Source organism: Cariama cristata, unplaced genomic scaffold, assembly GCF_000690535.1.
Source record: "Cariama cristata isolate BGI_N322 unplaced genomic scaffold, ASM69053v1 scaffold9195, whole genome shotgun sequence".
Classification (NCBI taxonomy): Eukaryota; Metazoa; Chordata; class Aves; order Cariamiformes; family Cariamidae; genus Cariama; species Cariama cristata.
In genome coordinates, this window is record NW_009615742.1 from 14,282 (window position 1) to 26,909 (window position 12,628).

The 12,628-nt window shown below is 36.7% G+C and overlaps 1 protein-coding gene across 1 annotated transcript in view; it reads left to right on the forward strand.

Annotated features, from left to right (window-relative positions):
• Positions 1 to 566: 566 nt before the first annotated feature.
• LOC104161472 (dnaJ homolog subfamily C member 1-like) overlaps positions 567 to 12,628 on the forward strand; it is a gene marked incomplete at its 5' end in the record, with an annotated part of 15,389 nt that continues 3,327 nt past the window's right edge. The window contains one exon of the mRNA XM_009699926.1: positions 567 to 686. Within this exon, the coding sequence (XP_009698228.1) occupies positions 567 to 686 (120 nt within the window). The remainder of the gene's footprint in view (positions 687 to 12,628) is intronic.

The following is a 12,628-nucleotide window of genomic DNA, read 5'->3' on the forward strand; positions in this document are numbered from 1 at the left end:
GGCAGGGAGGGGTGTTGTTTAATAGTCTTCATGGAATATTAGAATCAACAGATTTCATTCCTGAATCATCCCAGAATGCTAAAACATAGGGTGATTACAGTGACAAAAAGCTAAAATGACTGTTCTGTTTTATTTAGAGGCTTTTTTCCAATGTAAAAATGAGGATATTTTCTTTGCTGAAAAATCTTACACGTGCAATTAAATAAATGTCTAAAATTTTGCATCTGTGATTTTTATCTTCAATAAAAGTAGTGTGGCTTTTTACCTTTATCTTTTATAGTGTTATGTACATTGTATAAATGTTGATAGAAATTAAATGTGTTAGTGTGTACAATATACAAAAAGCATTTTTTGAGCATTAAGGATTTTAATATCTTACTGTTGGTCTGTTGTTTTTATGCGTTTTCAGCAACAGCACAGGGGGATGGTACCCAGATACTTGAAACTACTAATTTTATTTTTTTAACACGATTTGATTAATTTGTGTGAAGGTTTTTTCAGTGTATTACGTCACAAAAATATGTCCAATATCCCAGTGTAATGAGTGTTTTACAAATGTTTTACAGGCACCTGAATGGACAGAGGAGGACCTCAGCCAGCTGACAAGAAGTATGGTTAAGTTCCCAGGGGGGACCCCAGGTCGATGGGAAAAGATTGCTCACGAATTGGGTCGATCAGTGGCAGATGTGAGTTCACCCAGATTTGCATTGTATAGAGAGTGACAAACCAGAACAAGACAGGCAGTGTAGAAGGCAGACGTATATGGGGGCCGACATTGTCTTTTGAGAGAGGCTACAATCCTTTTAGGACCTGGAAGTGAACCATTAACTAACTATGCAAGAAGCAGATGTCAGCCAGTCTCCCTCCGCAATTAACAGCTGTAACTGATCAGCTGGATGGGGGATTCTGGTGCTTACAGACTTGAGCTACTGTAACCCAATAACGAAAAAACAATGCGCTTTGGGTTTTGTAGCAACCTCCTTTCACTGCAAGTGAATGTTTGTGTGACTTGGGTAAAGATTACATTTCTGTTTCAAGCCAGTCCTTAAAAAATGTAGATGAGCTAATGCTGTTTAGACAGGTGGTTTCCATTAATTAAACTGAAATATCTGTACAAACTTTAAAATGAGTTATACATATGATACTATTTCAGTCCCTTTTTCTGGGTTATAGCATGGTTAATAATGATATTGTGTAAAATGATTAATATCCTTGTTAACAAGTATTTTATAGTATTGTACCAGATATCAAAGAAAGCTTGTAGTTATGGATTTTAAGTGTTATGATCTTAAAACCCTTAGGGACTAGGCTGTAAAAGACTTTTCAGGCAATAGATCACTAGAACATGATGCAGTGTCTGCCAAGGACCATTTGAAAGCCCTTTCAGCTGACCTTATTTTATAGGCTCTGGAAGGGTTAATGAGAATAATGTTTAAATCTGTTGGTGTACATTTTGAGATTAGATGTTCTTTATTTATTATATTTTGGGAATTATCTTAAATAATGGGAAACAAAGCCTCTGGCTAGAGTGAAACATAACCCATTATAGCCTTCTGGGCAATCTGCTTACTTCTTAAGTGTGGGAGGTTCCCCCCCCCCCCGTTCATATAATCACAAAAAGATCTTTTTAGAAGTTATTTTTAAAGATCTAATGCATCTATACAGTTCTGCGACTCACATATACTAGAAAACAAGCCATTTCCATTCTTACAACTTTAGAACAGTATATATTATTTGCAAATAAGTGAATATATCAAGAAGTTACTAACCTGCTACGCAAGTGAAATTAAGTCTTTTTTTCTTTATTCTATTTAGTGTTGTTTATTATATTCCTTAAAGTATTCCTATTACTGAAGTGGAGTGACTTTAATAAAAAGATGTTACATTTTACTAAGCAGGTATTAACAGCAAAAATATTTCATATGGCTTGGTACTATGCAGCGTGCATGGGAAAGACCTTTTGATATTGCTTTGGAAAAACTGATTAATTTGCTTGATACTGATAATATAGACATGCAGAATGGTTCCACATATACCCATCACAAAACTGACACTATCTTAAGATTGCTTTTTGCACCCATTTTCTGCTTTATTCCTTGACGCAGGTGTAAAAACATTTTTGCATAATATATGTGGCCGCCATACTCACACACATCCAGTACTGGAAAGAAAAAACAAAGCTCTCTTGCTTCTTCCATGAAGTGAGAAATCTTGAGCAACATGCTTTTCTTTTCAGTGAACTGGAAAGAGAAATGAAGAAAGGTGTATGTTCTTGGAGCTGCCTTTCTTGTGTGAAAAAAGGAATTTTCAGAGATTTTTATGTGTGGAGAAAGGTCCAAGTGTAATCTTTTTTACTTCCAGTGACCTCCAACTATATGATTAATGCAAGTGTTCTCCAAACAAGTTTTTACTTCTCTAAAAATTTCCAACTGCTTGATAATGCTAGGTCAACTTTCCTGATGTGGACTACTTATTAGAGTTTCTGCTGCTTTTATCATTACATCGCACAGAGTTGCAGCAATTAGGTTTTAAGAGGAAACACTTAAAAGCTTTCTGGAAACTTCTCTGGATCTCAAACTGTTATTGCATCAGTATCAGAAATGTTGAAACTGGGAGCTACTGCAGATATATCCATTCAGCTGTCGAACAAGATGTACAGCTTATCCTTTATGTTTGTTGAACATGACATAGAATAGCATCTGAATTTACAGCAAGGATTCTTGTTTTGCTTGGGCATCACCGTAGTTGAATAAGAAATGTTACACTAAAGCTGCAGGAAAGACTTCTGGTTTTGTTAAACTTTATGCACAGAAAAAGAGGTGTTTGCATGTGCAGGCAGCATTTGCTCCCCAAATGACTGTTCCCTGTTTCCACTGGGAGAGGTGCAGCGAGAGAAGTTTTGGTGTATGAAGTGCTCTTTTGAAATAGCTTGCGTAGCAGGGTTTGGGAATCCCTTGCTCACAGCTAATTTAACATTAGTCAAGCCCGAGAGAAGTTGAAGTGTGTATTATCTGGCAAATGCACTTTAAATGATCTTAAAAAAGAAAAACATTCAAAGGCAAATTTAAATTCATTTTTCCTACATTTTCTGTGACAGGAAATACTTCTTAAAAACTTGAGACCACTTTCTGCTTGTTTCTTCTCCTGTAAAGTATCAAGAGCAGTAAGGCTTGGTTTTCCTTTCACAGTTAGAGAACTATAGTAGAAAGGATTGACAAAGTACAGTGTGCTTGTTACCATGTGACTTTAAGCATTCAAACCCTTTTTAATAGTAGATTAGCTCAATATGTATTAATCAAAATGGTTCAAAGTAATCCAATCCAAAATTATCTCTCCATTGTTGCTTCTGTCCGAAAGCTTTCTTCCGCAGCAAAAAAAGATTAGCAAAATATTTCAATACTTTTTAACGAATAAGCTGAAACCATTCATATGTACCAGAAGAGCATCGGTGAAATTCACTCCATCTAACTACCCTGTTAAAATTCCATTTTAGATTGTGTTAAACTTCCTTTTTTAAAAAAAGTAAATTCTTACATCAAACTATATTCGTTTCTACTGGCAATCTTTAAGCAGGATGAAGTGACTTAAGGAGAGTAGTCTTGGCTTTTGTGAACTTTTCAGCTTCATGGTGTTGTTTCAGCTTAGTTTTGTGGGTTTATTTGTTTTGGAGGTTTTTAAATATATTTCTGAATTTTCCTCCTGCCATCATGTTAATGAGTTTTTCGAACAGTATGAAACCAAGTGTCTAATGCTTGGAGCTTTAACACTGCTTTTTCACGAAGAAAGAAGGCTGAAAAAGTTTGTGTGCCTGACTCATTTCCAGAGAGATTTGTTCAGCTTGGAAAATTCTTCCTTGGTTTTGCTAGAACATGACTTTGATACCCCAGAATCTGGTGAACACATGTAAATCTTACAAACCTAAGAGGTTTGTATATTGGAAAGTATATTGGAAAGTATATTGGAAGATGAGTAGAATTCAAAAAGGTCAGGGCAAGTTGGAAAAATAAGATGCAAAAAATAAGGTGAAGTTAAACATAGTATGTGCAAGGACACAAGCAAGATGGTGATCAGGTTCACAGATGAAAGATGCCAAACAACTGACTAGGGATAGCTCTTAAAAAGCAGGAGGAATGTGGGGATTAGTGGAGATAATGAGCTAGATACAAGTCAACAAATAGCGAATTGTGAAAAAGGTAAGCATCTTACTGAGAATATATAAACAGGAGGATGGTAAACCAGCATCTACATCCTTAGTTTGTGTCTAGTTTTCAGTATTGCACTTAAACATATGATTCAATGTAAAGAGTCCAGATGAGAATAAAAAGAATAGGTCTCTAAAGTGTGACCTACAAGGAAAGATTGTGAAGGAATTCATGTTGTTGAACTGTGAAAGAATATACAAACCGAGGATGTAAGTATTAAAGTACATAAACAGAAAACTGAGGAAGGGGCTTTTGTGCACTGTATTAGTTTCTTAGTGCAAGAAGTAATTGCCTCAAATTTTATCACAGGCTGCAGAGTTAGACATTGAAGGGCAAAGAATTACAATGGAGATGATAAAGCAGTAGAATAAGCTGCTGTGGAGTCTCCATATTTGCAGGCTTGTAAGAACAGGTTACACATCTGCAAGAAACAACATCAATGTAGAGATGCTGCCTGAGGTTAGGTCCTTCTCTTCATATGGTCTATGATTAGACTAACAAGTGCAAGCTATCTAGGAAGAAAGGGGGAGGAAACAAAACTGCCCTACAATTGGAAGCATGTGTGAACTCATTTTTAAAAACGTAAAATTAAAGCCAGATAGTCACTGTAGTTGGTTAGCAATCACTGCGTATACCTTAGCTTGACTGTTCTTAAATTCAGTAATTCCTGACAAAGTGTTCTTTCAGATTTTTTTTTCTTTTCTATACTATTCAAATTGGGGTTCTCTAGACATTTAAGTTTGTTAATTGTTACTTCTCAAAATACTGCACAAATAAGGATTACTATAAGGCCCATTATATGGGTTTGTCTACCAGATTCCCAGTCCAAACAGGTACATCCACACAATAGGATTCAGGCCACTGGGAAAGTACCAGCCAAAATCCAACCATAAACAGCTATGTCCATGCTGTAGTGCCCATGAGCTCATTCAGCTCTACTGTTTCTGTTTATGCTGCCTCACCTGATACCAGCATAAATATCTTTGCAACATATTCCTGTGCTTTTCAGCTCAGAGCTAGGTTAAGCTTACAGCCATGATGCAGACATATTGTAAGAAGGCTTATTACTTTAACTCTTGTCATGTTGAATATCAGATATGTTTATCTTTTTTCTCTTCAGGAAGACATCTTTTAACAGCCAATGAATAATCAGCCCAAAATAGATGAGGTTAAGTTGTGCTCATTTTATCAGTATGTTTAATTATTTAAATTGCTAATTGTCATTTTAATGTGTACTTATTGGGAATTTAGCAATCTTCCCATAAAGATGAATTTTCAACTGGGTTTGTATAATGAAATCTTACTGCTTTCGTAACTGAAAGCTTCTACAGCTTTTTAAGTCATTTTTATTGCAATCTGCTGGTGTTATAAATTAGATTTTCAAGTATTTTGATTATAAAAGGGAAATGGAGTTCAGTTAACTCTAATCGGGATTCCTGCCTGCTGACCTGGTTACCTGTACCACTGCTCTCTGTCATCCTCTAAACATCTGTTCTTTGACCCATTTTCCTTGCTGAATTTGTTGCTCCAGGGTTAGTTCTCATTCCTGTCCTCCACTACTTAAGGAAATAATTGACCTTTTAAAACAAACTAAAAAAGTTATGTTTTAATTTCCTAAGCTCCGTGAACACCCTATAACATAGTATAAATAACGAATGGAATGGAGTTTCAAGACTACTATTTCTGCAAAAACTAGATTGTTTGATTTGATAAATGCTAAGCCTTACAAAGATTTATAGTAATGATTGTCAGTTTTTGGTGAATTCAAAAATTGAGAAAAAGCACTTAGATGTGAAATTATAGAAATATATTGTACTTGACAATACCTACCTTTATAGATAAAAAGTTTTAAAAAAATATTTGCTGAAAGGCATAAATTAATTTCAGTAACTACAAAGGACGTTCAAATTGTAAAAATAACAGAGGAAGTAAAAGCTGTCTGGCATGCCAAACAGACTTTAATGTGATTATTAGGTACAGATTTTTTAAATTAAAGGCAAAGAGATCTCAGATTTCATACTTGTGAAGTAATATCATTCACTTGTCTTACAGGATTTAAACTGATTCTGTTTGCTCCTGCAGTCACTAATCTCATGCATTTGTGTTGCAAAAACAGACTCATTGGGATTTGCTGCCTATATAGAAAAACACTAAGGTAGACAGCAAAACGATAGACAGGTGGCTATATTTGAGCAGACATTCTGAATTATTATGAAACCCGAAAGCGTAAGGTTTTGGGGAGGGGGGTGCTTATTTTGTGATATCTCTTGTATGTCCAAGCAACAGTTTCAGCCTTTAAGTCTGACTGCGTGAGTTCATACTCACTGTAATTTATATGCCATTCTAAAACAGATTTGTTATTTTTGACAAATGCAAGCTCATTACCTTGCCAGCAAGAAAACATCTTATATGAGAAATGATCCATATGTAAAAGTTCATGAATTTATTAGGTTTTTTGCTTCTGAAGATTGTTTTCCTAAGTCTGTTTTATGTTTCATTTTGTATACTGTGTCTGCCTTAACTCAGTTACTGCGCTGTCCAGTTGTGGATATTCTGAAACATTCACTCTTAGCAGCTTGCATATATTTATGTAATCAGTCGTTCTTCCAGGTGCTTATTGAAGTATACAGACCTAGCTCTGGATCAAGGTCCAAAAGAGGTTATGAATATCTAAGATGGGATTTAGATCGTATATAGGTCATGTAGATCCCTCAGTCTGAGAGTGAAATCTTTGGAACACCTGTCTAATCCCCCAGACACACCAGAATATCTCTCTTGATACTTGGAGGGGAGGAAAAGGTGGCTGCTGTTTACAATTCCCCCATTGTAGAAAGTTTTCTTCTGTGCAGTCCTACAGTTGCCCCTACAGTTTTTTTCACAATTGGGCAGCACAATACATCTTATACCCAAATGCAAAACAAACTGATTTCCTTATCATAAAGCATGACCAGAGCATTCTTCTCAGTTAAAGGAAAAAGTTTTTTACAGAAGACAGTGGGACACCAACTTTTAATTCAAATAGATGGCTTGCGGGGTAGTCAGGCCAGTGATGCTGCAACTTTTTAGAGTGGCTTAAATTAATGTACTGTCCCACGTACATCCTGGTGGGCTGGGTTTGAATTCTGTTGCAGAATTCAAATCTTCTGACTCTCGGGAAAGGTAACACATTTTGCATCAACAGTCACAAAATAATATGTTCAAGCAGTTGTTGCAATGGGCATTTGAGCCAAACTCCTCTCTTACATGAGTGCCCATAGTATTGAGCTAAAGACTCTCAAAGATGGATTTTAACTGACAGAAAAAACCAAACCAAAACAACAAAACTAAACAAAAAAACCCCACACCACAGTTCTTCCTCTATCTGTGTCCTGAAAAAAGGAGCAATTCTTCTGCTTCTTTAAATTAGCTATTTGGGTACTTAAACTGGAAGGAGGCTAGTGTTCTACATCTGGTGATTTAGGCCAAATTTGCCTTTTTTGCAGACCACATCTTAAACTGCCTCATAATTAAACTCACAGTTGTTTCGGGGATTTCTGTGGAGGTAGCTACCTCTTCTCTATCTGCTGTGGCCAAGTTCAGAATCACACGCAGCTTTAAAGTCCATAACTGTAAGAAAACTGTACTGTTACCAGCTGCAACTGGTTGGTCTAAGCAAATTCAGTTAAATTCATAACATGTTTCTTAGTTCTTTCAAGGATAAAAGCACATTGTCCTTAAAATACTCATTTGCTATGTTAGCATTAAATTCAACATGCAATTTACACAGTGGATAAAGACTAGTTATGTCACATACTTTTGGGAAAGTCAGTAACAATTTACTAAGCTAACTGTTACAAGCAGTGCCAAAACAAAGGTGCATCTTCTGATTTGAAATATTTCATTTCAAGAGATCTAGTAAGTTGCAAATTAGGATATTTGCAAAAATGGAGAATGATTTGGCTTGATGCTTCAGTATTTGAAGTTTCACCAATGTGTTAAAACAGGAAGACAATTTTAGCAGCCCTTTTAGTGTATGTAAAGGAAGGCAGTTTATAAAGCAACAAATTTGGAGTCTGTCACATGAAAATAAAGGAATGGGTCGTTATTGTTGTCTGACTTGGGTCATACAGTTCTTGATACAATTGTGGTTGCTGTGAACAAGCTATTTAGATCTAGATGAGAACAACAACTCAGTGCAGCAGGTAGTATTTTGGTTATAAGGGGAGAACTTCAAATTTGGCTGTTCTGCAAGGTTAGATCTGCAAAAACCTACTACTTTGACAAAGCCAGGAAGGCATTAAAATCCTTCTGTGTCTGTCTTTCCTTTATGAGAAGAATGTGATTATAACTTAAATTAGCCTCAAAGATTCAAGAAACTCCTCATTGCTGCATATTAGCCTCAACAACTCACAGGCTGTCTCCACATTATTTTTTTTCCGTAATTCCACAGATCTTGGCATTTTTGCACGACATAACTAGACGGACAGCATGCGGGAAAATAATGACTGGGTGAACAGAACACTGCTCCTGGGACAGAAAATTTCTGATAGTTGATGCTGAGAAACTGTGGCAGCATTAGTAAATATTTAGAGAACTTCTGCTCAGGAAGATGCTAAGAATAGTAAACAATTTTATCGGAACCTTCAGTTTTCAATAACGCATCATCCTGCCTTGCAAGAAGGTTATATACGTTTGGGAAGCCAAGCAACATGGGTTATTTCTTCCTCTACAAACCTCACATCGTTTTCTCAGGACATTGTCAGAACCTAAGAGATTTGTACTTCAGTAATTATCTGTTGCAATCCTAATCGAAATAGTAACCTATTCAGAGAAGGAAGGTAGATTGTTTTCCACAGAAGATTGCCAGGAGACAGCAAAATGGCGAAGGCTTCAAAGCCCTGTGAAGCTGGGCTGGTCATGGTGCTGGAGGTGTCAGCTGAAGTGATGGGCTGCTGGCTGCTGCTGTGGAAACAGGGAATTGCTTTTCATCTTCTGCAAAACGACTGTCTCTCTCTGGCATCAGTAGGATCACAGGACCTGACTTTACAGGGTTTTCCCTCTACATCTATCACAGTTTTGTGGTTTTGTTTGGGTTTTTTTATGCCTGCCTTCCCTGCAGGATGAAAAGTCGCCTCTCACTGTTGTGATAGCAAAATTTGCTTTTGCCTGTGCTACTGAGAGTCTTTTAAACTAACTCTGAATATTTTTTTTTTTCCTCCTCTATATCTCTGAAGCATCGATTGTCCCATCTGAAAGAGGTGGCAGGTGTCCAGGGTAACAAGAAGTTTAACATCTGGATGGTCACGATAAGGAATATTTTTACTGCTAGGAGTTTGTTGAGTAGCAACTAGTCTTGTGATCAGGACTAATTGTCAGCAGTACCAGGAGGAAACGAGCTCTCTCTGGCTTTCATCACATAAAATCATCCTGCTAATCCCACTTGCTTTCAATAAAATCTTATTGTAGCTGAAAAGCTATTGAAACTGAATTCAGAAGGGAGTTCTCAGGAGCAAACTGTTCCTGTGGCTTCTTTCTGTAGGTCCCATAGTAAGATGGTTTGATTTCTACTTCCGCAATTTGATTGCTTGAATCCAACAATGATTTTTTATTTTTTTTTGGTCAACTTTCTCTGTCTAAGAAAGTGTGCTTCACTGTATGTGTGATTACTTGACTTCATTTGTGACTTCTGTTATTCCTGGTGGGATGCCTAGGTTATTTGGGCATAGAAACAGCAACGTTTAAAGTTGATTCCTATAAAATAATGCAGTGTGTCTGTTCAGCAGTACAAATACTTGCAGGAATATGAGATCTGCCCTCTTCTGTTTTAAATCAATTTCACAGTCTTGATCCCAACTATTAAGGTGTCCCTGGACCCAGGATTTCTTAAGGCCTGGCTAATACTCTGATGAAAGCTGTTGTCAGTAACAGCAGGCTTTTAGCACAACTTCTCAGAGTCATGATAAAAAACTGTAATTTGAAAGCATTATGCAGGAGTAATCAGCAATAATAACTAGAAGAGTAATTCTACAACTGCTTGATACTTTGAATAACAGTGTTTCCAAGTATATTATCTGTTACCTAATGAAAAAGTAATAATATAAACAAGTTGTGGTAGGAAATTGAGTGGAGAAAGCAATGGAGCAACTTACATTGCATAACTTAGTGATTTTAATTTTTTTTTAAAATCACTGTGAAGAACTAGCTAGTAGATAACATTACTCACCACTGGAGAGGAAATTTAAATTTATATTAAGGATGTCAGAAAGTATGGAGGAACTGGCAACAGAAGAGTCTGCAAATTTGAGTGGCAAGAGCAATGATTAAACTCGGATCAAATTGAAATACAATTTCATATGTTCCATAGGCTGGGTTCCTAATAATCCTTAATAGTTTAATACTGACATGTTATGATTCTTGCCCTGTGTTGGCATCTTTAACTGCAGTCACAGTTGAAGCTGATGGACAAATAAATCTTAACTCTAAATAAGTGATACCTGAATTCTTAAGTGAAAAGAGCTGGAGTAAACATGAACTGTACATAGCACCTGGAAAAGGACTTGCAAAATCATCCATATGAAGAAGAAAGCTGACCAGAAAAAAAAAAAGGTAGAATAATAGACAAATAATCTTCTCATATAACCTATGAATGATGTTAGTAAAGCTGTAAGAAGCTTGATGAGTTGTCAGACTTATGTCAACTGAAGGTGCTTGTTCAGTGTTTGAAATTGTAGATTTTCAGTATCTAAACAATACACACACGTCGTTATTTCCAGCTTACCTGGTGAATGTTCAAATTGAAAGTCCATCAGAATATGGACAGATATCATAATGCCTTCAAAAGAGAAAGTCTTGGAAATACTAGATGTCATAAATGGAGTAACTTACTAGAAATGCTGCATCTGGGTTCTTCTGAACTTTTTGCATATGAGGGAAATGTGAAATGCCGTTAGAATCTAGGAATAAACCAAAATCCTTTACTGTTCTAGTGGAGAGGGCTGGTTTAGATTCTAATTCAATTAGATGTAATATGCAGCAAAATTTGTGTCTATTATGGGATACCTACACTAACCTAATTTGGGAACATCTGTCTTGTAAAGGAGACTTGAATCCAGTGTATTGATTTGCACCACTTCCAATGCAAAGTTTGTTGCATGTATAGTGTCAGTTTGAAAGATAAAATGATAATTGCCAACCTCCGAGAACATCAGAGGTTCTACACAGAAAACCGAATGTTGGCATTGAGGTAGCAACTCAGTATAACTGTCTTCGTCTTTGCTTGCAATTTATTCTGCTCTGTTCTGTTCAGGGAATCTTTTCTTCTCTCTCTTCTGCCACCTTGGCCTTATAAGTAGGCTGTAAATCTTTGAAAGAAGTACTTTAAAAATAGCAAACTGGTTTAGAAAGAGTTTTCTGGAATACTTGAACATAGATGGATAATGCCTTGTCATATTCACAATCAATCCACTGCATCATTGCAGCAAGCTCTAAAGGATCAGCAACTTTTTGCATGACAAGTTCTTCTCACTCTTTTCAAAATAAACTATTATAATCCAGTTTATATGGGAGCTGGGGTGGTTTAGCCTGGAAAAGAAGAGGCTGATGCGAGACCTTATGGCTCTCTACAACTACCTGAAAGGAGGCTGCAGCGAAGTTGGGGTCAGCCTTTTCTCCCAGTCAACCAGCAACAGGACAAGAGGGCATAGTCTGAAACTGCCCCACGGGAAGTTCAGGCTAGAAATGAGGAGGCATTTCTTCACAGAAAGGGTCATTAGGCATTGGAGTGGGCTGCCCAGGGAGGTGGTGGAGTCACCATCCCTGGAGGTTTTTAAGAAAAGACTGGACGTGGCACTTAGTGCCATGGTCTAGTTGGCATGGTGGTGTTAGGGCAAAGGTTGGACTCGATGATCCCAGAGGTCTCTTCCAACCAAATCTATTCTGTGATATAACGTAATTTCTATTTAAGAGATACATAGCAGGACACCCCTAAGGATCCATTCTGTTCAGTAGTTAAGAATGGATTTCCCTCCACTCAGCCTTTTAAAGCATTGATCCTATAGAGACACTCTGCTAATAATGAAAATGGAACATAGACATTTTAATTTGGATGATTTTAGACTATAAACTTTTAAAGGAAGGCAATTTATATTAGTGGATCCCCAGTTTCAAGGAGGATCCATCCTGTTGTTTCAAAAGCAGGATCGTGCAGATCACAGACAGAACTGTTAGTGCTACTTAAAATTACCTGTTCATATTAATATTCAGAGATTTCTCTTTGAACAATTAAAACTTTATTATGCTGCAACGGTAGAAACTGGAGTTTTCTATGCCAGATGTATACCTCTGGATAAAGGTTTTCATTAGAGTTGTTGGGTGGGGGTGTTTTTTTGTTCACAGAGTTTTCATTTAAACTTAATCATTGTAGAAAGTGAGACCTAATTTGTAGGGAA